Source organism: Phyllostomus hastatus, unplaced genomic scaffold (assembly GCF_019186645.2).
Source record: "Phyllostomus hastatus isolate PE091 unplaced genomic scaffold, TTU_PhHast_1.1 phas_contig_38, whole genome shotgun sequence".
NCBI classification, from domain to species: Eukaryota; Metazoa; Chordata; class Mammalia; order Chiroptera; family Phyllostomidae; genus Phyllostomus; species Phyllostomus hastatus.
The window spans coordinates 3,161,527-3,189,339 of record NW_025333869.1 but is presented as its reverse complement, the minus strand read 5'-3'; the positions used below and the strand labels follow the sequence as shown (position 1 = coordinate 3,189,339).

At 38.7% G+C, this 27,813-nt stretch overlaps 1 protein-coding gene across 6 annotated transcripts in view; it reads right to left on the bottom strand.

The window, feature by feature from the left end:
- ZNF248 (zinc finger protein 248) overlaps positions 1–20,856 on the bottom strand; it is a 56,941-nt gene extending 36,085 nt beyond the window's left edge. Inside the window, exons 1-5 of one of the 6 annotated variants that reach the window (XM_045842004.1) lie at positions 20,615–20,856; positions 20,120–20,182; positions 19,548–19,593; positions 19,310–19,408; positions 19,176–19,214 (exon numbers count right to left, since the gene is read on the bottom strand). In XM_045842004.1, coding sequence (XP_045697960.1) covers positions 19,176–19,190 — 15 coding nt within the window. In that variant the 5' untranslated portion in view covers positions 19,191–19,214; positions 19,310–19,408; positions 19,548–19,593; positions 20,120–20,182; positions 20,615–20,856. Of the gene's footprint in view, positions 1–3,205; positions 3,246–19,175; positions 19,215–19,309; positions 19,409–19,547; positions 19,594–20,119; positions 20,183–20,614 lie in introns of those variants that run through there. The other 5 variants (XM_045842005.1, XM_045842003.1, XM_045842006.1 and 2 more) reach the window with 5 other exon arrangements.
- Between the last annotated feature and the right edge of the window lie 6,957 nt (positions 20,857–27,813).

Genomic DNA, 27,813 nt, shown 5'->3' with positions numbered 1-27,813 from the left:
AAAGCCCATGGGTTAACAACTTTGAAATCACTTATACACATATGCTAAAATGGAATAGTTAAGTAAATGAAATTTGGATGTTGATAGCCAGATTCTCATTGTTAGAGTAGGAGACTACAGACAAGCAAGAGGAAAAAGCTAGATAGAATGTTCCATGTAGCAATGATTATACCAGGAGACATCAGTATGAACTAATACTTAATAAAGATACAGATGATTTCATACTAAAATATTCATATATTTTATATATATATATGTATATACATGAGTTAGTATACACATTTACTTCCTTGTTCAGTCAGCTGAGAGTCTACAAGCAATGACACACCAGTAGCAATAAGCACACCTAGCCTCCCAAACTTGGTTTCTAATACCTTGTCCCAATAAAACAAACCATAGCTCCTTTGAAAAGGCCAATTCTAGAACAGGGGCTATATAAGATGATACTGGGATATCTTCTTTTTATTTTTTAAAAGTTTATTTAAAAAAATTTTTTTTTCAAGTACAGTTGTCTCTATTTTTCCCCAACCACTGCCACCCACCCCAGCCATCCCCACCTCCCACACTTGATCTTAACCCCTCTTTTTGGCTTTGTCCATGTTTCCTTTATACATGTACCTTCCCTCTTTTGCCTCATTACTCTCTCCCACCTCCTCCCTGGTTACTGTCAGTTTGTTTTTTATTTCAATATATCTAGTTATATTTTGCTTGCTTGTTTGCATTGTTGATTAGGTTCCACTTATAGGTGAGATCATAATGGTATTTGTCTTTCACCACCTGATTTATTTCGCCTAGCATAATGCTCTCCAGATCAGTCCATGCTGTCGCAAAGGGTAGCAGCTCCTTTTCTGCTGCATAGTATTCCACCGTGTAAATGTACCACTGTTTTTTTTTTGTTTGCTTGTTTACTAGATTGGCTTATTTGCTCATGGGCTCTTAGGTTGCTTCCAGCACTTGGGCATAGTAAATTGTGCTGCTATGAACATTGGGGCGCATAGGTTCTTTTGAATTAGTGTTTCTGGATTCTTAGAGTATAGTCCCAGCAGTGGAATTACTGGGTGAAAGGCAGTTCTATTTTTAGTTTTCTGAGGAAATTCCATAGTGTTTTCCACAGTGGCTGCACCAGTTTGCATTCCCACCAACAGCGTTCTAGGGTACCCTTGACTCTACAACCCCACTAACACTTGTTGTTTGTTGATTTGGTTATGATGTCCATTCTGACCAGTGTGAAGTAGTATCTTATTGTAGTTGTAATTTGCATCTCTCAGATGGCTAGTTATGCTGGGCATCCTTTCATATGTCTCTGGGTCCTCTGTATGTCCTCCATGGAGAAGTAAGGAAGTATAATATAAAAACACTAAAATGTGGTATATCAAAAAGACAGAGAAACTAATTGAAAGTGGTCTCAATAACTGAGCTGGAACAATGTGAGCAACAAAATCAACAAGGTAGTGTTCTATAACTAAAGAGTAAATACCTAGTTATGAGTTCAAATTAACATAGGTAATTGAGTAAAATAAACAAAAGACACAACTCTTATGTACAAAATTCCTAATAATTTATGTGAACACTCCATCATGAAGGAGGTGTGCCATAACTCCTGTAAACAGTATTATAAATGAAACCACTTTAAAATGAAGCTGAACCCACCATGCCAAATGAACTGCCTTCCACATCAATGCTGCAAATCTTTGGAATGTTTAAAACAAGATAAAATAATCTTTGGACTGAGCCTAAGCAACCTTGTTCCCCAAAAAACTGTTTGCCAAAACGGTAACAACAAAAACAGATATGACTACTAGACTGATGACTACCAGTCTAAAAATCTAAATAAACTGTTTAGAATTAGCATCACTATGTTATCTACATAATAAAAATTCCTTTCTTCTATTGATGTTAATTATCCCCCTTCCCTTTCTCACAAATACCCATTTGTCTCCTAAATGGAACATTATTTAGGCTTCTGCCTGAATTAATGATACCTAAAGAGTTATTCTTATTGATCTCAACTTATTATCAAAGTGAGAGGCTTGACTGCTTCTCACTTTGGAAGCCCATATTATTTGGGGGTTAATATTAGAGACTACTAAGAGAACTAAAGTGGCCTCACCTTCATTGTTCAGTGTACCCTGGAACTAGGTATGGTACCTTCCATGGGCTGCAGTTTCTTTCACTGTAAAGTTCTCATAGGTTCATGGACCTCCCTCCTTGTTTGGTAGAGGTCAAATGCATTAATTGAAATCAAGAGAGGTTTTTCCCGCATGCACCCACAGGAGCCATGAAAGACTGTTTCCAAATGGGTAAGTACTCATTTAATGAATACTCCTACAGAATGCACAATTAATAAACAGAAGTTTCTAAAGGACAAATAATTTCTAAGTGAATCCTAAAAAATACATTAGCTATATAGGTATGTGCTTTAAAATTTCTTACCGTTTGTCCTAGCTAAAACCTGAGAGGATATTTCAAATAATCTAATAACTCTATTTCAGTAATTAGGCAAAATTATAAGTTAGTAGCAGTTTTATAACTCTCAGTAACTTCCAAGGATTCCTACAGACAGCAGAAATATAAACACTGCCCACAACAGCCTAAGACTAAACCAAAGGAGGAAAAAATGGAAAAATGTTTGTTAAAAGGCACAAGAGGCTGAAAAGGTTCCTTTGCTTAGGTAGACCCTGGCCTTGGTCTCCTTATAAAAATGTTTATCAAGGACAAATAAAAATAATAAAAGTCTCAGCCATCTAAATAAACTTAACTTATTCCAATTGTTACAAATTAATATTTGGGTTGTATGTGTATGTGTACCTGTCTTATGGCTAAAATTTTAAAATAAACCTTTCACATCTCTACTTGTATCTGTCTGTGTATGTATATGCTTGTCTACTACTGGAAGAAATTATTAAAATTGGTTTATAAAAAGATATAATTTGGTGTAAAAGATATAAATAAGGTGTATGTAATTGGCTTAAAGAAGTTTAGTACCTAAAGACGGCGGCAAGGTAGGTAGGAGCTTATCCCACTTGCTCATGCACCCAACTGAAACACCCAGCCAATCTTCAGAAGAACAGGGTGAAGAGCAAATGGAATCCCAGATTATATGAAGTGTGGAAGTCAAAGGTTGCAGAGGACATTAAAAAGCAGATGTTAAGTAAATTTTGTAGGCAGACGGGAAGGTTGCTAGGCCCCCGTGCCTGGGACTTACCATGGCAACCTTGGTCCCAGTTCCTGTTGCCTTAGCAACTCTGGAAGAGAACAGAGTCAGTGACTAATTTTGCAGCTCCCTCCCTTCCCAGAGCAGGGAAGCCAGACCAGCCTAGGAGAGACTTGGATGCTTGAAGTCACTGGGGGAATAAAGACACAGTGGGAGACACACAGCAGGGGGTGCTCCCTACCTTGGACTGTGGTCGCTGGGTGAGATAGTAACAGAGAAATCTGGGGGCAGGAAGACCCCTGGAGATGAGAGAAGAGTAGGACCATGATTGACTGTGATCCACAGAGTCTCAGGGCTGGTCAGAGAGTTGGGCTGTGTGAAAAGCCTGGTGCTTGTTAAGAACAGCAGCTGGCAACCAAGGGAAATTTACTAAAAAAAAAAAAAAAAGCAGCCACAGACGCTGTGGCTGTGCAAGGACCTCTCCTGCAAAGTAGCCCGGCCAGTGAAAGCATAAGAAGAGGGGTGCTGCATGGACTGATAAGAGGAGGGCAGCAAGGGCTCAGATTGTTAGCAGTCCCCAGAGAGACTTAATTTAATAGGGGAATTAAACTGCCTGGAAGGGATTTTGAAAGTACGCAGCAACCAGGCAAGCAAAGAGGGAGCAGGAGGGTTGCAAGGTGCTCCTAATCAGTGCACCTCAGGGGTCAGAACAACATGGGGGATTAAAGGTGCCCAAATGGGTAAGATCCGACAGTAGGGGCAGCACAGTGATCTGAGGGGTTAAGCTGGAGGCTGGGCACCTGTGAATATAGCAGCCCACACCTAGAACCCATCCCCACAAAACCACAGAAAAGAAAAAAGTGAAGCCCAGGCTCCCCTTTCCTGGAGCATCCAGGAAGATCACCAGAACTACTTGGCAGGGTTTAAAGTCAGCAGGAGGCTTCCCCCTTGCTCCCTACCCCCCCACCCGACGAAAGTGTGAGACAATAAGACCTGGAGCTGTGAAAGGACCAAAGACTGATCCAGAGATAGATGAGAAGCTAACTCCAACAACTCAGAAATGAGACAAATTTCATTTTGCTCCTATAGAACTTGCATTTTATTTTTTATTTTATTATTTCCTTCATTGTTTTTATTTTATTATTGTTTTTTTAATTTCTCTTCTTTCTGTTTAGTTTTCTTCATTTTGTTAGTTTGTTTAATTGTATTGTTTGACTGGTTTTCTTTGTTCTCCCTTTCACATTCTCTTCACTTGTATTCCAGTAACGCACCACTCTTGGTCTTTTAGTTTCTATTCTTTTTATTCAGATCATAGATGTCTTGTCATATTATTGTTGTTCCTGTATTATTGTAAATAATTGTTCCATATTATTGTAAACCCTACACACCACCCATCCTGGTCTTGGCTCAACTCACTATCTTCCTGAGCTTTATTATGTTTTGACTAAGTTTATTCACTCACATACTATGCCTAGTTTCTATCCCTTACTCTCACTATATGTCACCATCTAACCTCACACAAGTGCTGTTTTCTGGATTCAGTTCACATTCTTTCTCCTTTTAATAAGAGTCTTACGTATCTCTTTTTCACCTTTTATAAAAAGCAATTAGTTGGGTGAAATATCACAATTAACCTGTACTTCTACAAAGGATCTCCTATCTGTCCTCTACTTGGTGGTACTTTAAGTCCCATGGAATACCCTCCTGCTGTCTTATTCCATTTCACCTTTGCCCTGCCACTGATCACACAAGATAAGGTAGGAGTTGTGAACACCAGTAAACCCACTGGAGGAGAGAACCCACCAACGAAGGAACCACAGATAGGTAAAACCCAAGTACAACAAGAGAGCCCGCACAAATGGAAGAAGGGGCACACTAGATCATCCAGGCAAGGAGACTGAAGAGATGACACCACTGAATTCCATAGAACTCCTACCACAGAAGTTCACCCTACACAGACAGCTAGTGAAGCAGTGAATCGGTAATCACAGAAACAAAGTCACCCAAAATGGGGAGACAAAGGAAGACCCTACAATTGGAAGAAATGGAAGACTCCCACTAAAAGAGCTAAATGATTGAGGCAAGCAAACTATCAGACATAGAATTCAAAAGAATGGTTATAAGGATGCTCAAAGAATTCACAGGCAACTACAAGCACCAGCATGAAAAAGGAAATAGAAACTATAAACAAGAACCAAGAAGAAGTGAAGAATACAATTTCTGAAATAAAAATACACTAGAAGGAATTACAAGCAGACTGGATAAAGCAGAGGACCAAATTAGTGAGATGGAAGACAATGTAGAAAGAAATACCCAGGTAGAGCAAATGCATGAAAAAAACACTTCAAAAATATGAAGACAGCTTAAGGGAACTGTAAGATAACATGAAATGCAAAAAAAAAAAAAAAAAATCATAGGAGTACCAGAAGAAAAGGAGTAAAAGATGGAAACCTTGTAAGAAAAAATAAAGAAAACTTTCCGAATCCAGGGAGGGGAAAAACCATCAAGTTCAGGAAGCACAGAGGATTTCAATCAAGATGAACCCAAAGAGGCCTACTCCAAGACACATGATAATTAAAATTCCAAGTTTTAAAAACAAAGAGAGAATCTTAAAAGCAGCAAGGGAGGAACAAGAAGTAACATACAAGGAAGATCCAATAAGGCTGGCAGCTGATTTCACAATAGACACAACTACAGGTGAGGAGAGAACGGCAAAAAATATACCAAGTAATGAAAAGCACAGGCCTGCAACCAAGACCACTCTATCCAGCGAGGTTCTCAATTAAAATGGAATAAAAAGGAATAAAATGGAATTAAAATGGAATAAAATGGAATTAAAAAGGAGTTTTCCAGACAAAGAAGGCTGAAAGAACACTCCTCCTCCAAATCAGCACTACACGATATGCTAACGAGACTACTATAACAAAATGGAGGAAAAGAGTGCAAGAGAGAAAAACACAGGTGTAAAGGGGAGAAAATGAGTAAGTATCCATCAATAATAACCTTAAATGTTAATGGTTTAAATGCTCCAATCAAAAGACATAGGGTAGCTGAATGGATAAGAAAACATGACCCACACATATGCTTCCCACAAGAAACCCACCTCAGGGAAAAAAATACCTTCACAGACTGAAAGTGAAGGATTGGAAAAAAATATTCCAAGCAAATGCACAGTAAAAAAAAAAAAAAGCTGAGGTAGCAATACTTATATCAGACAAAACAGACTTCAAACAAAAGTCATAAACAGAGAAACCAAAGGACACTTCATAATAAGGGAAGAATCCATCAAGAAGACACAAACATTGTAAACATATATGCACCAAATATAGAACCAAATATAAAAGGAAAAGCTTGGGGGACTTCAAGAAAGATATAGACAGCGACACACTTATACTAGAGAATTTTAACACCCCACTGTCAAAAATGGATAGATCTTCCAAAGAAAATATCAACAAGGATATTGAGGCATTGAAAGAAATCCCCTTGATCAAATTGACTTAACTGATATATATAGAACCTTTCATTCCAAAGAAGCAAAATACACATTCTTTTCAAAGCACATGGAACATGTTCAAAGACAGACTATATAACAGGACACAAAACAAGCCTCAACAAATTCAAGAAAATTGAAATCATATCAAGCATTTTCTCAGATGACAAAGGCCTGAAACTAGAAACCAACCTCAAGGAAAAAACTCAAAAACACTCCAACTCATGGAGACTGAATAGCACGCTAAAAAACAATGAATGGGTCAGTAATGACATCAAGAAGAAATCAAAAAGTTTCTGGAAATAAATGAAAATGAACACACAGCAGTCCAACACTTACGGGACACAGCCCAGGAAGTCCTGAGAGGGAAGTTCATAGCAATACAGGGCTACCTAAAAAGATAGCAACATTAAAAAAAAAACAAAAACAGAAAACACCTAACCCTACATCTACAAGAATTGGAAGAACAACAAATAGAGCACAGAGTGAGTAGAAAGAAGGAACTGACAAGATCACAGCAGAATTAAACTACATAGAGACTAAAGGAACAATCCAAAATCAATAAATCCAAGAGTTGCTTTTTTGAAAAGATAAACAAAATTGATAAGCCCTTAAGCAGATTCAGAGAAAAAAGGAGAAAAGACCCAAATAAATAAAATCAGAAATGAAAGAGGAGATTACAACTGATACCACAAATATACAAAGGATTGTAACAAATTACTACAAACTATATGCAAAGAAATTTGAAAACATGGGTGAAATGGACAAATTTCTAGAAAAACATAATCTTCCAAAACTGAATGAAGAAGCAGCAGAAAGGCTGAACAGACCAAAAACAGCTGATGAAATTGAAGCAGTAATTTAAAATCTCCCAGCACACAAAAGCCCTGGACCAGATGGTTTCACGGGAGAATTTTAAAAAGCATTTTTAAGGAAGGGTTAACCCCTATTCTTCACAGACTATTCCAAAACATCTAAGAAGAGGGAAGACTTCCAAATTTTTTTATGAAGCCAGCATCATCCTAATCCTAAAACCAGATAGAGACACAAGAAAGAAAGAAAACTACAGGCCCATGTTGCTGATGAAGACAGATGCTAAAATCCTCAACAAAATACTGGCAAACTACATCCAGCAATATATTAAGATCATAAACTATGATCAAGTGGGATTCATCCCAGGGATGCAAGAATGTTACTATATCTGTAAATCAATAACTGTAATACATCACACAAATAAAAGGAAAGACAAACACCACATAATTATATCAATAGACATGAAAAAACTATTCGATAAGGTACAGTGCCCATTTACGATAAAAATACTCAGCAAAGTGGGAATAGAGGAAGCATTCTTCAACATGATAATTCCATAAATGAGAAATCTACAGCCAACATCCTACTTCATGGGCAAAAATTAAAAGCTTTCCCACTAAGATCAGGAACCAGAAAAGCATGCTCACTTTCACCACTTTTATTCAATATGGTATTGGAAGTCCTAACCACAGTGATCAAACAAGAAAGAGAAGTAAAAGTTATCCAAATCAGAAAGGAGGACATAAAGCTGTCATTGTTTGCAGGTAACATAGAAAACCTTATAAACTCCACCAAAAAACGACTCAACCTTATAAGTGAATCTGGCAAAACAGCAGGGTTCAAGGTCAATATCAGAAATCAAAAGCACTTTTATACACAAATAATAAAAGATCAGAATCAGAAATCAGGAAAAAATCCTATTGTTATAACAAAAGGAAAAATAAAGTACCTAGAAATAAACCTTATCAAGGAGGTAAAAGACCTGCTGTACTCAGGAAACTACCCAACACTGAAGAAAGAAATTAAGGAAGACATAAAAAAATGGAGGCATATACAGTGTTCATAGACTAGAAGAAATTAACATCATGAAAATGCCCATATTACCCAAAGCAATTTATAGACTCAATGCAAACCCTATTAAAATATCAATGATATATTTCACAGATATACAACAAACATTTCAAAAATTTATATATAACCATAATTGACCCTGAATAGCCATGGCAACTTTGAGAAAGAACAAAGTATGAGTGATCACAATACTTGATATAAAACTATATCACAAGGCAACTGTGATCAAACAGTATGGTGGTGGCATAAGAACAGACAAATAGACCAATGGAACACAATAGAGACCCCAGAAATAAGCCCAACTTTCCATGGTCAACTAACATTCAACAAAGGAGGCAGAAGCATAAAATGGAGAAAAACAGCATCTTCAAGAAATACTGTAGGGAGATGTGGACATCTACATGCAAGAAAATAAAACTCAATCACCAACTTACACCATGCAAAAGAATAAATTCAAGGTGAATAAAAGACTTAAATATAAGTCATGACACCATAAAAGTCCTAGAAGAGAACATAGGCAGGAAAATCTGATATTGCATGCAGCGACATTTTCACCGCTATGTCCTCTAGAGCAAGGGACATAAATGAAAGAATAAACAAATGGAACCTGATCTAAATAAAAAGCTTTTGCATGGCTAAAGAAAACAACAGCAAAATGAAAAGGGAACCAAACATATGGCAAACATATTTGCAAATGATACCTCAGAGAAGGGTTTAATCTCCAAAACATATAAAGAACTCATATGACTACACTCTAGGAAGACAAACAACTCAATTAAAAAATGGGCAAAGGATCTTAAAAGACCCTTTTCCAAGGAGGACATACAGAGGGGCCAGAGACATATGAAAGGATGCTCAGCATCAGTAGCCGTCAGAGAGATGTAAATTAAAACCACAATGAGATACCACTTCATATCCAGCAGAATGGCCATTAACAAATCAACAAGAAACAAGTGTGGCAGAGGTTGTGGAGAAAAGGGAACCCTAGAACACTGTTGGTGGGAATGCAGACTGGTACATCCACTGTGGAAAACACTATGGAATTTCCTCAGAACTAAAGATGGAACTGCCTTTTGACCCAGCAATATGACTGCTGGGATTATAACTCAAGAATCCTGAAACACCAGTTCAAAAGAACCTATGCATCCCAATGTTCATAGCAGCATAATTTACAATAGTCAAGTGTTGGAAGCATCCTAAGAGCCCATCAGTAAAAAAGTGGATGAAAAAACTATGGTACATTTACACAATGGAATGCTACGCAGCAGAAAGAAAGAAGCAGCTCTTACTCTTTGCGACAGCATGGATGGAACTGGAGAGCATTATGCTAAGTGAAGTAAGACAGGCAGTTAAAGACAAATACCATATGATCTCACCTATAAATGGAACCTAATGAACAAAACAAACAAGCAAGGGAAATACAACCAAAGACATTAAAATAAAGAACAAACTGACATTAATCAGAGAAGAGGAGGTAAAGGGATAATGGGGGATAATAGGGGAAGGGCCTTCAAGGAACATGTATAAAAGACACATGGACAAAGCCAAAGGGGGCAGGTTTGAGGGTGGGTGGTGGGGATGGGGAGTAGGGACATGGTGAGGTGAAAATGGAGACAACTGTACTTAAACAAGAAAAAAAAGGAAAATATTTATCCATCATTTACTGTTTAAAAGGAAAATAATAATAAAAGTTATTTGATATGCCCCCCAAGATTTAGTACTTATATAAATAAGAAATACAACAGAAAGTAACCAAAATCCTTTACAGTATCACATGATGTTAGAAATTATTATTATTTAATATTAATAGTGGTTTCAGTTTTTAGGTTTTATTAAAACAGACATTTCATTAGATTTTTTAACATTTAATGCAATTATTTTAATTGGGTTTACAAATCATAAGTTCATGTTATCTGCTGCAATAAAATGAAATTTTAAAAATATTAATTTATAAATGAATGGTGTACCTACTGTTGGCTTCTTTTCAAATTGATTAGTATACTTTATTATGGTATTACACTTGCCCCATTTTTTCTCTCCTTTATTCCCCTGCATCCTGCACTCGCCCCACCAATATTCCCACCCCTTAGTTCATGTCCATTGGTTGTACATATAAGTTCTTTGGCTTCTCCATTTCTTATACTATACTTACCAACCCCCTGTCCATTTTGTACCTACCATTTATGCTTCCCATTCCTTATACCTTTTCCCCCATTCTCCCCACTCCCTCCCCCTGCTCATAATCATCAATGTGATCTCCATTTCTCTAATTCTGTTCCTGTTCTAGTTGTTTGTTTTTTCTTTTTCTTTTTTTTTTTTTTTAGGTTCAGGTTGTTGATACCTGTGAGTTTTTATCTTTTTTTACTGTTCACATACTTTTCTTTTTTTAAAATATGTTTTATTGTTTATGTTATTACAATTGTCCCATTTCCCCTCTTTATTCCCCTTCACCTGTACACCCTCTCCAACCTGCATTCCCTCTCTTTAGTTCATGTCCATGGGTCATACATGTAAGTTCTTTGGCTTCTACATTTCCTATATTATTCTTAACCTCCTCCCTGTCTATTTTCTACCTACCATTTATGGTACTTATGCTCTGTAACTTTCCCCCTCTTGCCTCACCCACTCCCCCACTGATAACCCTCTATGTGATCTCCATTTCTCTGATTCTGATTTGCTTAGTTGTTTTTTTTTTTTTTAGGTTCAGTTAATAGCTGTGAGTTTGTTACCATTTTACTGTTCGTATTTTTGATCTTCTTCATTTCTCAGATAAGTCCCTTGAACATTTCATGCAGTAAGGGCTTGGTGATGATGAACTCCTTTAACTTGACCTTGTCTGGGAAGCACTTTATCTGCCCTTCCATTCTAAATGATAGCTTTGCTGGATAGAACAATCTTGGATGTAGGTCCTTGCCTTTCCTGACTTGGAATACTTCTTTCCAGCCCCTTCTTGCCTGCAAGGTCTATTGAGAAATCAGCTAATAGTCTTATAGTAACTCCTTTGTAGTTAACTGTCTCCTTGTCTCTTGCTGCTTCTAAGATTCTCTCCTTCTCTTTAATCTTGGCTAATGTAATTATGATGTGCCTTGGTGTGTTCCTGCTTGGGTCCAACTTCTTTGGGACTCTCTGAGCTTCCTGGACTTCCTGGAAGTCTATTTCTTTTGCCAAATTGGGAAAGTTCTCCTTCGTTATTTTTTCAAATAAGTTTTCAATGTCTTGCTCTTCCTCTTCTCCTCTGGCACCCCTACAATTTGGATGCTGGGACATGTAAAGTTGTCCTGGAGGTTCCTCAGCTTCTCCTCACTTTTTTGAATTCTTGTTTCTTCATTCTGTTCTGTTTCAATGTTTTTCTTCCTTCTGTTCCAAATCATTGATTTGAGTCCCAGTTTTCTTCCTGTCACTGTTGGTTCCCTGTACATTTTCCTTTATTTCTCTTTCCACAGCCTTCACTTTTTCCTCTATTTCATGACCATGCTCAACCATTTCTGTGATCAGCCTGATTACCAGTGTTTTGAACGCTGCATATGATAAGCTGGCTATCTTTTCATCACATAGTTCTATTTTTGAAGCTTTGATCTGTTCTTTCATTTGGGCCATATTTCTTTGCTTCCATGTACCTGTTACATAGTAAGTGGCAGAGCCTTAGGTATTTGCCAAGGCCAGGCAACCCCCTTTGCTACTCTGTAGCGCTGTATGCAGGGAGTGGGGTGGGGAGTGGTCAGAGAGGGAACAGTGCTACTTGTTCAGCTCTCACCAGCTTTCAGTCACTTCCCTTGCTAACCGCAAGCAAATTGGGCCCTTCTGACACTGATTACAGGATGGCAGGTTTGTGTATGTTCTAGGACCCTGTGGGTCTGTCCAATAAACTCTCCTGTGAACCTGTGAGTTTCTCCTGCCACCACAACGCCTATAGATATTTACAACCAGAGGTTTTGAGGCTTTATTTCTCCACACTGGAAACCTGGGTTGCATAGTCCATCTCTCTCCCCAGGTGGTCCTCCTGGTTTATCCTCGTACAAACGTGGGACCGCCTGGGCCCCCAGCCACTCCCTTGCCCACCTTCCCTGACCTTGTCACCAGCCTCTGCCTTGCTGCACATTCTCTCTGCCTGATCTGCCCCTCTCTGTCCCTCCTACCAGACTGAATGAATGCTTCTAAACTCCTTTGTTGTCAGACTTCCATACAGTTCAATTTTTAGCAGTTCTGGTTATTTTTGTTTTTAAATGTGTTTTTATCCTTTTGGTTGTGTGAAGAGGCAAAAATATTTACCTACACCTCCATCTTGGCCAGAAGTGCCTCCTGGCTTCTTAATACAGAGAAACTGAACATTTGCATGTCAATAAAAATGTCTATGCTATAATATGAAAACACATGTTTCTGGAAATTATAAATTATTATTATAGAGAATATGAAATGTTAAAAAATTCGCCAATCTAAAAACTTCTAAATGCTTACTTTTGCTTCTTATAAAAATAAGGTTTCTAATGGTTAAAAATTCTAAATATGAAAAAACTTGATATGTATTTTCAATAAAAGATGGTATAAAATGTGGAGATATGCTTTCCTTAGGAAAAACAAAATTAATTTTGTCCTGGTTATTTCAGAGAAGAAAGAGAAAAAAATAATTTTACCTTACATATTAAGCTGGCTAAAGTTAAAATATTATTATATAGGCTTTTTAAAAATTAAGTTTTACTATCAATGATATACTTTTGTAAAGATAGAACTTAATAAAAAGAACATTTGTCTGTATTATTGGTAAGGTTTTAATAAGTGATTATAAAAGGAAAACAAAGATTTTATTTAAATAATTTCCTGTGCTTTTTATCATCAAATCTTTAATTTTGTAAGTACACTGAGTCTTCTCAATATTGGAAAGCAAAAATTTTGCTTATGACTATTTAATTATCTGTATTTGCCTGCAAAGTCTTTATTGTCCTGATTAAATAAATACCTTAAGTGTTCCACAATACCTTAAATGTTTTAAAACTTTAGATATGCTGACAAATTTCCCAAGATTCAAAATAAAGTCTTTTTAGGCTTTGACATTTTAAAGAACTTTGAAATTTTTCAGAAGTAACCCTGACACACCTCTAAGTTTTTTTTCCCCTCTTTACAAAAGTATGAAATTAAACTAATTAGGCTTACTTGGTATATTAAATTACATGGAAAACATTGCCAAATAATAATGCCAACAAAACTTACAGTATTTCCCTGGCTCTTTTTTTTTTTTAAGATTTCATTTATTTTTAGAGAGGGAAGGGAAGGAGATGAGAGAGAGAGAGAGAGAGAGAGAAACATCTATGTGCGGTTGCTGGGGGCTGTGGCTTGCAACCCAGGCATGTACCCTGACTGGAATCGAACCTGTGACACTTTGGTTCGTAGCCTGCGCTCAGTCCACTGAGCTATGCCAGCCAGGTCCCTGTCTCTTAAAATTGTGATTCTAAACATAGCCCACAGAGACTAAGAGAAAAAAAATTCTTTAAGTGGACTTTTTAAAATACAAACTGCTGACTTACAGCCAAGATGGAGGCATAGGTAGACACACTGTGCCTCCTCACACAACCAAAAGGACAGTTTTGAAAACAAAAAACAACCAGAACTGCCAGAAAATCAAACTGTATGGAAGTCCGAAAACCAAGGAGTTAAAGAAGAAACACTCACCCAGACTGGTAGGAGGGGTGGAGACAGGTAGCCAGGAGGAGAGGACCTGTGGTAAGGCAGCAGCTGGCAGACCCTACGAGGCAGCAGCTGGTGGAGCAGGCGGTCCACATTCCCGTGCAGATAAACTGCAAGGAGCAACTGGGGAGCAAGACAGACTGCAAAACCCAGGGCTCCAGCATGGGGAAATAAAGCCTCAACCATCTGATTGAAAACACCGGTGGGGGTTGAGGCAGCAGGGGGAGAAACTCCCAGCCTCACAGGAGAGTTTGTTGGACAGACCCACAGGGTCCTATCCTAGAACATACACAAGCCCACACACATGGGAATCAGCATCACAAGGGCCCAGTTTGCTTATGCATCGCAGGGGATGTGACTGAAAACCATCAGAGAGTGGAGCAAGCACCATAGTTCCCTCGTGGACCCCTCCCCCACATATAGAGTCACAATGCAGCAACTTGGGTTGCCCCGCCCTGGTGAACACCTAAGGCTCTGCGCCTTACTACATAATAGGCATGCCCAGACAAAAAACAAACAAACAAACAAACAAATAAACAAAAACGGCACAAATTAAAGAACAGATCAAAGCTCCACAAAAAATACAACTAAGCAATGAAGAGATAATTAACCTATCAGATGCACTGTTCAAAACACTGGTAATCAGGATGCTCACAGAATTGGTTGAAGATGTTCGCAAATTAGATGAAAAAATGAAGACTATGCTAAGTGAAATAAAGGGAAATGTGCAGGAAACCAACAGTGAAGGGAAGGGACTCAAACTGGGACTCAAATTAACAGTGTGAACCAGAAGGAAGAAAGCAACATTCAACCAGAAAAGAATGAAGAAACAAGGATTCAAAGAAATGAGGAGAGGCTTAGGAGCCTCCAGGATATCTTTAAATATTCCAACATCTGAATCATAGAAGAGAAAGAGAAAGAGCAAGACATTGAAAACTTATTTGAAAAAATAACGAAGGAGAACTTTCCCAATTTGGCAAAAGAAATAGACTTCCAGGAAGTCCAGGAAGCTCAGAGAGTCCCAAAGAAGTTGGACCCAAGCAGGAACACACCAAGGCACATCATAATTACATTAGCCAAGATTAAAGAGAAGGAGAGAATCTTAGAAGCAGCAAGAGACAAGGAGACAGTTAACTACAAAGGAGTTACTATAAGACTATTAGCTGATTTCTCAATAGACCTTGCAGGCAAGAAGGGGCTGGAAAGAAGTATTCCAAGTCAGGAAAGGCAAGGACCTACATCCAAGATTGTTCTATCCAGCAAAGCTATCATTTAGAATGGAAGGGCAGATAAAGTGCTTCCCAGACAAGGTCAAGTTAAAGGAGTTCATCATCACCAAGCCCTTACTGCATGAAATGTTCAAGGGACTTATCTGAGAAATGAAGAAGATCAAAAATACGAACAGTAAAATGACAACAAACTCACAACTATCGACAAGTGAACCTACAAACAAAAATTTAAAAAACTAAGCAAACAACTAGAACAGGAACAGAATCAGAGAAATGGAGATCACATGGAGGGTTATCAGTAGGGGAGTGGGAGGGGGAGAGAGGGGAAATAGGTACAGAGAATAAGTAGCAAAAATGGTAGGTAGAAAATAGACAGGGGGAGGTTAAGAATAATATAGGAAATGTAGAAGCCAAAGAACTTACAAGTACGACGCATGGATATGAACTAAAGGGGGGGAATGTGGGTGGGAGGGGGTGTACAGGTGAAGGGGAGTAAAGGGGGAAAAATGGGATTAACTGTAATAGCATAATCAATACAACATAGTTAAAAATAAAATGAGCATAATAATTATAAATAGAATTTGAAAATATAGGACATTAAAACAAACCATTATTTAGAATTAGCATCATTATGCTATCTGCACCAACAGAAATACCTTCCTTTTATTGATGTGATTATTCCCTTCCCTGTCTTACAGATAAATATCCATTGCTTTTGTTTCCTAACTGGAATAGCATTTGGACTCTAGCCTGAATTAATGATCTCAAAGCAGTTATTCTTATTGATCTCAATAAATACTTTCTGCCTCTCACTTTATTTTAAAGGAGGCCTTTTTGCCCTTGCTGGGTAGATCAGAAGAGTGTCATCCCAATATCCTAAGGTTCTGGGTTTGATCCCACATCAGGGCACACATAAATATCAACCAATGAAAGCATAAATAAGTGGAACAACAAATCAATTTTATTTCTTGCTCTCTTATCCTTTCTCTTTCTCTAAAATCAATAATAACAAAAAGCCTTTTTATTTTTAAGTTAACACTCCCCACTTCCTACCAAAGAATACAGTATGAAAATAAAGAAAATAACAGTAACTTTACAGTGGAGAAACTTGACCACAAGACCTCAGCCAGGTGATCAGCATTGATACATCAACTTGATAGAACTTTTCCTGTTGATTAGACATTACCAAATGACATGACCTGTTCCTTCAAGAAACTCATAATCCCAGACTAACATGAGAAAAAGAGCAGACAACTCCTAATTGAGGGACATTCTACAAAACACCTGACCTGTACACCTCAAAACTGTTAAGTTAATCAAAAACAAGGAGAGTCTGAGAAAGTGTCACAGCCATCTGTAGCCTAAGGAAATCTGATGAATAAGTGAAATGTGGTCTTCTGAAACAGAATATCTGCATGGCGGGGGAAATACCATGGGCAATTATCAAAAAGACAAATGATATACCAGAAAATTGTTAGTCATATAATAAACAACCATTAGTATCCCTAATACGATATATAAAGAGCTAACTAGATACTGGAAAAAAATAAATAAAAGCCAAAAACCTATGAGCAAAATAGACAAAAGGTATGAACAGACAGTTCACTGAAACTTTAATACAACTTTTAGATACATGAAAAAATATTCAGCTTCACTCATAGTTAGGATATTGCAGATGCAAACTACATAAAATATCACTTTTTTACCCATCAGTGGCCAAAAGTTGAACCACATAATCTATAAAGAATAGCTATGGAGAAATAAGCAGTCTCATGTAGTGTAAAGGGAATACAAAATGATATTATAATCGCACCAAGTACAATCGCACAAACTAATCAAGATTATCAACTGTATTTACTGTTTGATCTAGTGATCCTACTTCTGGTAATTTATCTGACAGAATAAATCTATATGTATAAGGTTATTCATTCAAACATGGCTTGTAGTAGAAAAAGATTGGAAGTAGTTAACACCTAGTTAAATAAACTATGGAACATCCATAATTGGTTTACTATACAGTTGTAACATAAAATGAAGATAAAATGAAGCAACAATCCATGTTCTGTTACAAAGAGATCTCTGAGACTGGATAAAAAAAAAGAAGTGGAAAAAAACCAGCACCAACAAAAAAGGAAAATAGTGTGTGAACTTGCTATTCAATGTATGGTTCCTTTAACAGCAGAATCAGCTTAATTTGGGAGTTTATTAGAAATATAGAATCCAGGGCCCCACCCAACTCTACTACATCAAAATCAGCATGTTAACAAAATGCCAGTGATGTACAGCTGCATCTAAACTTGAGAAGCATTTAAGGATAATGCATTTCTCTTTAAGTAAAGAGAGAGGGCATACAAGAACATGCATACATATTTTCTATTAACTGAATAAAGAAATACCTGGAAGACAAACAAAAAAAAACATTAATAATGGATATCAATAGTAGGGCGGTCATAACACTCCAGTTTGTCTGGGATTCCAATATATGCCAGTTGTCCCAGCATAATTGTCTGTAGAACCTCTTCCACTCTTAGTGAAAAGTATCTCGGTTTATACGATAAATATATTTGTACTTAGAGGGAGCATCAAGTATAGAGAGAATGGAAATGTAAGGTTTTACTTATGATCTTCTATATCACTTTTTAAACCACGTTTAGGTGTGGCTCAGTGGAGTGAGCGCCTGCCTGCGAACCAAATTACTGGTTTGATTCCCAGTCAGGGCACATACCTGGGTTGCAGAGCAGGTCCCCAGTAGGGGGTGCTCAAGAGGCAACCACATATTGATGTTTCTCTCTCTAAAAATAAATAAATAAAATCTTAAAAAAAAATAAACCACGTTTATATATTAACAATTCAAAAGCTTTTATTTTAAAAAAGATAATACTATTCATGAAAAATACACAGGCTGGGGAGAACAATGGGCCAAGCACAGATAAGCAATGGATAATCAATAACCCAGAGATAAAGCAATGTCTGGAGCAAAAGGAAAAGATACTTCATGGGGTGTTAGAAATAAATTCTATCAGAGTTACAAAAAGATAGCTATGAGGGCAGTATCATAGACAACAGAGGAGACTTTCAAAACAGACTATCGATCAAAGTGTCAAATACTGCAGAGGGATCAAGAAAGACAAAAACAAAAACTGGATTTTACTACAATTTGGTGGCCTTTTCCAGAACTGATTCATGTTAGCAGTGGTGAAGGACCAAGACTGCATTCACTGGGTTGAAATGTGAATGCAAATGCAGAACTGAAAGGCAGAGATATCTATTCCTCAAGGTAAAAATACAAACACGCTGATATAAACATTTATGGGGAATTATTTTGGAAACATAAAGTCTCTCCATTCAACCAGATCTTCATTTTATTCCTGGATCAAGCAGGACCATGAGAAAGCTGTCAACTCAAATCTGAAAATTATATTTACTAAGTTCTACCTTAGCACTGTGCTGTTTCCACCAAGCAATGATTATAGGCAATATAATGCATTTATGTCAGTACTGTTATTAGAAAGATCAAAGAAATTCTACAATAACTTGGTTAACTGTAAAATTAAATATCTTACCCCTAATTTTACCAACTGTTCCACTTTGGATTTCCTACTCTTTCTACATTTCCCTTAATGTAAAATTATGCCTGTTTCTACTTTTTCATTATAAAAATATTAATCTTTAAAAAATTTTAGAAAACACATTTTTAAAAAGTGGGGATTAATAAACAACAACAACAAAAAAAACTCACCTGGGATTTGTTCATTTTCTGTTCTTGGAGAAAGCAGTGCTGAGGGAAAAGGAAGAAGGAAGTGAGGAGAACTTATCCTGCCTCGCAGTTCCTGCATTCACCTGCCTACACAGCTCCACACACAAGATACTTACATGTCCACGTGTAGCTCCGATATATGTTGAGCTTAGACATATTTTTCACTGAGTGAATGTAAACATTTGTTTCTTACTGATTTATTATCAATTTAGGTTCTGTGACACAAAAATTAAAAACATAAAAAGATAAGTTTAACATAGAATAATAATCTAAAGTAGGATGCACTACGGATTTGTTAAAACTGATGTTGTAGAGAAAAAAAAAACCCTCAAGCCATATTGTTTATCTATTTACCTGCTAACACCATTGATCCCTTGAGGTCAAATAATCCAAGAAACCTCTGAAAAAAGGGATGGGGATGTTTAAGACAAGGTAAATTTTTTAATGTTTGTTCTAACCTGCTTACAATTTTCAAAAGGATCTTTTAGTAAGAAACTAAATTTGACCTAACAGTGAGAAAAACAGATAGTAGCTAGGAATCCGCAGACCTAGCTTTCAATATTTGTTTCGCCACTTAGCAAATCACATGATCCTAGCATACTCATTTTTAAAACATCTTTCAAATAAGTTCAAACCAGATAATCCAAAAAGGAACTGACAGCACTACCACTCTCTGTGTGTATAAAGCCAGGAGGCAGGGAACCTCAGTACTTCTCTAGATACCATCAACAATCAATGGGACACTGGGGGCAGCTCACCTCTGGAAAGAATTAAGAGTAAATCAAGAAGGAGGGGAGTACGAGGTATCGAGAGAAGAGTTATGACAGAATTTCCTTAGTTTCATCCCTGAATATAAGGTCACAAACTCTCCAAAGGGGTGACATTTATGACGTAGCTTATGCACCCACCCCTCAGCTCCATCTCACCTCTCTCTTCTGAAATTTGTCCCAGACTTTCCACGTCACACAGCCGTCCATGGCTTCAGGATACTGTGTCATGATTATACATAACAACAAATGAAAACATAACAAATAATAATTTTGAATCTGGAGAATGCTAGAGCCAAGAAAGGGCCTTGTTTGACTAGCTAGTCCAGCCCTTTCCCTGTTCCATTTTCCCAGTGATTTAACTGAAAAATGGAGGCCCTGAAAACCTGTCCAAGCTCCAGTCGCATGTATTATATACATAAAGAAATATAAAGCAGCTAACGAAATATAAGTGCTCAGAACAACAAAATACAGCAAGTACTCCTGATACCCGCATTTCACAAAAAACCTATCGCGCGCACGCGTACTTCTCCCCCAGTGCACACGTCACACACACGCACTCCCTAACAGCGGCCACATGAGGACGCCGTCCGTTCTGCACTGGGGCTGGACGCCCACGAATCCTTGAAGCCCGAGAGCCACGCTGACACTCACCGTTATGGACAGGGAAGCCTCCGCCCGGTGTTCCTTCAGCTGTAAGTGCTGCAGACTCCTGTAGTACCGCTGAGGTTCTTGGGACTTCCCCTATCAACGGGCACTGCCTCACCCTTGAACTGTGTGGGCCCCAGCGGCCTTCCTTCCCACCCTCAGCTCCCTGGCAGAGTGGACGTGGAGGCCTGGGATTGTTTCCCCCTGAGGGCTGGAGGCCGGGAAGGACTAGCCGAGAGGAGGAGGCGGGGTTGCACATGCGCATAGAGAGGAAACGGCGGGGGGTGGGTGCAAGGCGGCTTTGACAGGAAAAGTGGTTCTCCCTCCTAAGCTGTAAAAGGATGGTGATAGTGGTACGTAGCTAACAAGGTTTTTATGAATATTAAAAGTGTTTACATTGTGAAAATACTTAGGACGATGAGTGTTACGTAAATTGTTAAATACATTTTCCAGATTACCTTTCCCAATATATACACCACACCTGGTCCTTTAGAAACTAGCTGGTTTTCTGTCTTGTTTGCTGAGTTGAGAGATGGCTATCTGAGAGACATGCTGTCTGGATCCAGGATTCTCAAGAGAAAGGAAAGATGTGCATGAATTTCATGTCTGAATGTGAACAGCTGGCACTGTACTTTAGATAAAATTCTTAGCAGAAAATAAATTTATCTAAACTAATATTTGTGACCATCTTACTCTATAAAATGAGGGAAAAGCAAGCTAGCAACTTGGTATTAACACTAAAATTGCCCATATGTAAGAAACTGTATAAAGTGAAGGGCACACACCATTTCCCGAGACCAACTGAAATTTACCTGACACCAAACATATATTCTTTTATGTGCACATCCTTCTGACATTTTCAGCACAGTATGTTCATGTGACCATATTATTATTTTTTAGTATTTATTTTACTTATTTATTTTTAGAGAAGGGGAAGGGAGAGAGAAAGAGAGGGAAACATCAATATGTGATTGCCTCTTGCGTGCCCCCTGCTGGAGCGTGGCCGCAACCCAGGCATGTGCCCTGGCAGGGGATCTATCCCAGACCTTTTTGTTGGCAGACCAGCACTCAGTACAAATACACTAAGCCGTACCAGCCAGGGTGAATTTTTGTTGAATTTATTGAGGTGATATTAATTAATAAAATTATATAGATTTCAGGTGTACAATTCTATATTATCTGTATATTGTATTGTGTGTTCACCACTGTAAGTTGAGTCTCCTTCCATCACTCTCCCCACCTTTACCCTTTTCTACTTCCCCACCCCCTTTTCCTTCTGGAAATCACTATACTATTGTTTGTGTCTGTGAGGGTTTTTTTGTCTGTTTGTTTTTAGAAGGGGCATATTTTATGATGAGCTTTCTATGAAACAAAATATAGTCAACTGTTTTTGGCCAATGTCATTTTTTTTTACTTTTTATTTTTTAATAACTCTAGATTTACAGAAGAGTTACAAAGCTAATTCCCATATGCTCTTTACCTAGCTTCTCCTAATGTTAACATTTTACATAACCATGGCACATTTATCAAAATTAAGAAAGTAATCCAGGAATAATTATTATAACTGTAGAAGGCAGTTAGGCATGAACAGAGAAAAGGGGATGGGCCAGGTACAGAAGTCACCAGGGCAGAAAGCCCTGGGTGCATGGCAATAGGCAAAACTGGGAAAACAAGGACCTCACCCCTACAGTGACCTTTTCCTCCCCTAGCATATCATGGGTCAAGCAGTTTGGACCTTCGCCTCACCTTTCATTCCTTGGCAGTGCTAGTCATGTGATAGATTTTCCTTAAAGGAAGAACAGGGCTGGAGAATAGCCTCAAATAACTCCCATATGAGCTTTGCATGACCACTCCCTTAAACACTAAGCCCTAGAGATAACATTCAGGCCTCAGTTGTGAGTTTAGCTCCAGACTCAGAAAAGCAGCATGGCCAGATGGGGAAAGGCCAAGTGGGATGACGCCATGGCAGACATCAGTACCAGTTGCAATGACAAATGACCCCTGCTCTGGCACCAATCAATCAATGGAGACTATAACCCTGAAAGAACATACCTGGAATGCTGATGAACATTCTATTGTGCTCTTGTCCTGGAACTACCCCTATGTACCTGCCTTTGAAAAGCAGATGCAAACCCTCAAGACAAAGGATTCCATGCACTCCTCTCTCTGGAACATTTCAGCACCTTTCCTCTCCCTCCTCCAGGAGTGTTCTCTCTGCCTTTCTTTTTCCTAAGCTCTAAGGACTCTTGCCTCTGTAATTTGTTTTCTGAGCCCATGTAGCCCAGCTGGCTTACTTCTTCCATGGCTCACTTCTTCTACCTCTGTGACTTTCTAAATAAACTATTGCTTGTATTTGAGTCTTGGCTCTGAATTCTTTCTTAGCCAGAACTCAATTACCAAGGCTGCTGAGCTGAGGTATGGTGCCCTTTCCTGCTAACATAACTCAACATCAGAGTTTACTGAGATTTCACCATTTTTTTCACTAATATCCTTTTACTGATTCAGGATTCAATGCAAAATATCACAGTACATTTAGTCACCATGCTGTTTTAGTTTCCTCCAACCTGTAACTGTTTTTTGTTCTTTCCTTGACTTTCATGACCTTTAGATGTTTGAAGAATAATGATCAGATATTTTGAAAATTAACGGTATCTGAGATTGTCTGATGTTTTTTTCCTAATTCACCTGAGATTACAAATTTTAGGAGGAATACCACAGGGAGAATGTTTTCTTTCCCTCTCTCGAACTCTCTCCCATGATATCATGGGGACATACGATATCAACATGAGTTGTCATATTAACCTTGGTTACTTGGCTAAGGTGGTGTCTGAAAAGTTTCACCACTATGTAATTAGGATTTTTCCTTTTCCAGTCTATACACTTCAAAATGGATTACAAAGCACAATCGGGGGAGAGGAAATAAGTTCCATCTTAAATTTGCGGTTGTATTTTAAAACCACCATTTATTAGTAAATTTATGGATAGAAGCTTTGAGACTATGAAAATTTACTCTTTATTTAAAATTTTGGTCACTAATTTTATTATTTTTTAAGATTTTATTTCATTATTTTTAGAGAGAGGGGAAGGAGGAGAAAGTGAGGCAAGGAAACATTGATTGGTTGCCTCTAGTATATGCCCTGACTGGGAACTTAACCTGAAGCTCAGGCATGTGCCCAGAACAGAAATCAAATTGCAACCTTTCACTTTGTAGAATGATGCTCAACCACCTGAGCCATACCAGTCAGGGCACTGACCACTAATTTTAGTACTTATTGGTGGATCTTTTCTGTGTCCATGTAAGAAATATCCAAACCAGGAGATAGAAAGATAGCGGTGATGTAGGTGGGAGTTGAGTCCACTTGCTCATGCACCCAGCTGAGACACCTAACCAATCTTCTGAAGAACAGAGTGAACAGCCAACAGAATCCCAGCTGATAATGAAGTTTGGAAGCCAAAGTATGCAGAGGATGCTTGAAGGTGGGCAGTAAGGAGATTTTGTAGGCCAAGGGGAAGGTCCCCTGGCTGTGCACCAGAGATCACAACTACTGCGGGAGCACTGGAGGAGAGCCAGGTCAGTGAAAGCCACCTAGCAGCTCCCTCCCCTCCCAGAGTGGGGACGTCCCAAACCCACACCAGGAGAGACCTGGACTTGTAAAGTGACTGGAGGGATAAAAAGGCAGTATGTGATGCACAGCCAGCAGTGTACACCAGCTGGGGTGGTGATCACCTGATGGGATAGTACTGGAGAAATTAGGGAAATGGTGACACCTGGAGCTGGGAGAAGAGATATGTCGTGACTGGACATGGCCCAGATAGACTCTGGACTGGTTGTCTCAGAGAGTTGGCCTGTGTGGAAAGCCAAGAGCTTGTAGGGAGCAGCAGGAGGTACTCAAGGGGACTTTTCTCCAAAGTGGAACTTAGCCCCTGTGCAGGGACCACACACACAGCAGCCAGGCCAGTGAAGACAAAGGAGTGTGGGCACCATTTGCTCCCATTCAGGGTGCCTCACGGATTGATCAAGGGAGCAGCAGGGGCTCAGAGAAACAGTGGCACCCAGAGAGATTTTTTTCAATAGGGGAACTGAGCCACACTGCAGGGATCTTGCACTCACCCAGTGGCCAGGACAACAAAGAAGGAGGAGGGTGGGGGTGCAACTTACTCCCACTCAGTGCACCTCATGGACTGATCAAAAGGCTGTAAAACAAGGTGGATTATTGACTCTGGCTGGCACCAAATGCACAGAGTGAACAGTGTCCTGAGGGTGTGGGCTGGAAACTGGGTACCTGTGATTACTGTAGCCCAGAGTGAGCCTTGCCACCACCCCCTCCCCGCTTACAGAATCACAGGAAAGGAAAAAAATGGAACCCAGACCCCTCTGCCTTGAAGATCCGGGAACACCAACAAAACTAGCTTAGAAGGTGTAAAATCAGTAGGAGGCTTCTTTTTTTCTTTCAAGTGTAAGACAATAAGACCTGGAGCTGTGGGAAACCAGAGACAGATCCAGAAAGAAATCAGAAGGTGAACACCAACAGCTGAGACAAATATCACTTTGCTATCCTTCAGAATGTGCATATTTTTTATTTCCCTTTTTCCATGTATTTAATTTTGTTTGTTTTTTATTTAATTTGTTTTTTTCTCCCATTCATATTGCATTTTCATGTTATTTCTTTCACTTCACTCATATTCTAAATAACACACTATACTGGGTTTTCTACTTTTTATTCTTTTTATTTAGACTATATATTTCTTATCACACTGTTGTTATTCCAAATGCCACATATCACCCTTCCCTGCTCTTAATCCATTCCACCATCTTCCAGAGCTTTATTACTGTTGTGGTTAACTTTATTTTCTCTCACACTACACCAAGTTTCTATCCCTTACTCTCACAATTTCTCCTCCATATAACCTTGAGTAAGCACTCTTATTCCTTAAGTCAGCTCACATTCTCTTTCCCTTCTAATGAGAATCTTAATTCTTTTTCATCTTTCATAAATAGTGGCCAGGTGGCTAAAATACCATGGTTAGTGGTCTACTTCTCCAAAGGAATACCTACTTGTTCAATACTTGATTGTACTTTAAATTCCATAGAATGATCTGCTGTCTTACTCCACTTTGCCTTGGCCCTGCCCCGATCAGTTGAGTAAGGAATTTTATTTCAATGTTTTCTACCTTTTTTTCTCTTTTTCCCCAACTTTCAACCTGAGCTTTACTCATTACTCTTATTAGGTTGCCTCCCCCAGACACTCAAAATCACTTTTCTTTACTGTAGACATCTCATATTTACTTTTTGCTTTTCCATAGTATTCTTATTCCCATTCCATCTTTATCACGTTTTATTCAGCTGTCATTGCTATCGACCCATTGTGATTTTTCTGCAATTTTGCTCCCATTGATCCAGTACCTCTTCAATTCTACTTCCAACCTCATAGTATACTCTTCTCTATTCTTACCCTATTGTTCTCATCACCTTTTCAGGTTTTACTTACATTGTAAATTCTGCTCTGTCCCTTTCTTCATATCAGTTCTGTCCCAAATCTTATCAATTCTTCCTCTTATAACACATTTTCCCCTTTTTTAGTTATCATATTCCCTTTGCCATATCTTATTATATCCACAATCTCTCTTCATATTTATTAATCTTAGTTCAATTGTGGTTGAGACTGCTGATGTGTTAGGGGGGTTCCTTTGCTGGAGTAGGTTTGGTTCTCTGGCAACACTCCAATCAAAAGAGATAGGGTAGTTAAATGGACAAGATAACAAGACCACACATATGCTGCCTACAAGAGACCCACCTCAAAACAAAAGACCTACACAGACTAAAAGTGAAGGGTTGGAAAAAAATATTCTAAGCAGGACTTCAGCCAAGATGGAGATGTAGATAGATACACTTCACCTCCTCATACAACAAAAAGAAGGGCAACAAATTTAAAAATAACAACCAGAAATGCCAGAAAATTGAATTGTATGGAAGTCCAACAACCAAGGAGTTAAAGACATAACATTCATTCAGATGGGTAGGAGAGGTGGAGATAGGCAGCAGGGGATGTGACCATGTGTGGCAGGGCAGTGGCTGGTGTACCAGTAAGGCAAGATGGCGGCTCTAGGACAGGGCATTCTGACATTGGCGTGTGGATGAACCAGAAGGAAAAACTGGAGAGTAAGACAGACAGAGCAACTCAAGGTTCCAGCATGGGGAAATAAAGCCTCAAACCCTCTGGCTGTAAAAATCTTTTAGGTTGCAGTGGTGGGACAAACTCCTAGCCTCACAGGAGAGCTCCTTGGAGAGATGCACAGGGTCCTAAAGGTAAACAAGCCCACCCACCTGGGAATCAACACCAGAAGGGTTGGATTTCCTTATCGATAGCAGGGGAAGTGAGGGAGAGCTGGCCAAGAGCCTAAAAAGCAGCATTGTTACCTCCCTGACCACTTCCCCAAATACAGCCACACAAGGGGCAAAGAGGATTGCCCTGCCCTGATGAATACCTAAGACACTGTCCCTTACAACAAAACAGGCTTACCATGACAAAGAAATATGGCCTAAATGAAGGAGTAGATCAAAGATCCAAAAATAGATCTAAGTAGTGAAGAGGTAGCCAACTTATTAGAGGCAGCATTCAAAACACTGGTAATCAGGATGCTCACATGGTCACAAAATAGAGGAAAAAGTGAAGACTAGGACAGTGAAGACTTTGCATAGGCAAAGTGAAATAAAGGAAAATGTACAGGGAAACAACAGTAATGGGAAGGAAACCAGTACTGAAATCAATGATTTGGAGCAGAAGGAAGAAATAAGCATTCAGGCAGAAGAGAATGAAGAAACAAGAATTCAAAAAAATGAGGAGGGGCTTAGGAACCTATGGGATAACTTTGAACACTCCGACATACGAATCATAGGGGTGCCAGAAGCAGAAAAGGAAGAACAAGAAATTGAAAACTTATTTGAAAAAGTAATGAAGGAAAACTTCCCCAATATCATGAAGGAAATAGACTTCCAGGAAGTCCAGGAAGCTCAGAAAGTCCCAGAGAAATTGTACCCAAGGAAGCACACACCAAGGCACATAATTGCATTACCCGAGATTAAAGATCAGGAAAGAATCTTAAAAGCAAAAGAAAAGGGGACAGTTACCTACAAAGGAGTTACTATAAGACTATCAGCTGATTTCTCAAAAGAAACCTTATTTGAAAGAAGGGGCTGGATAAAG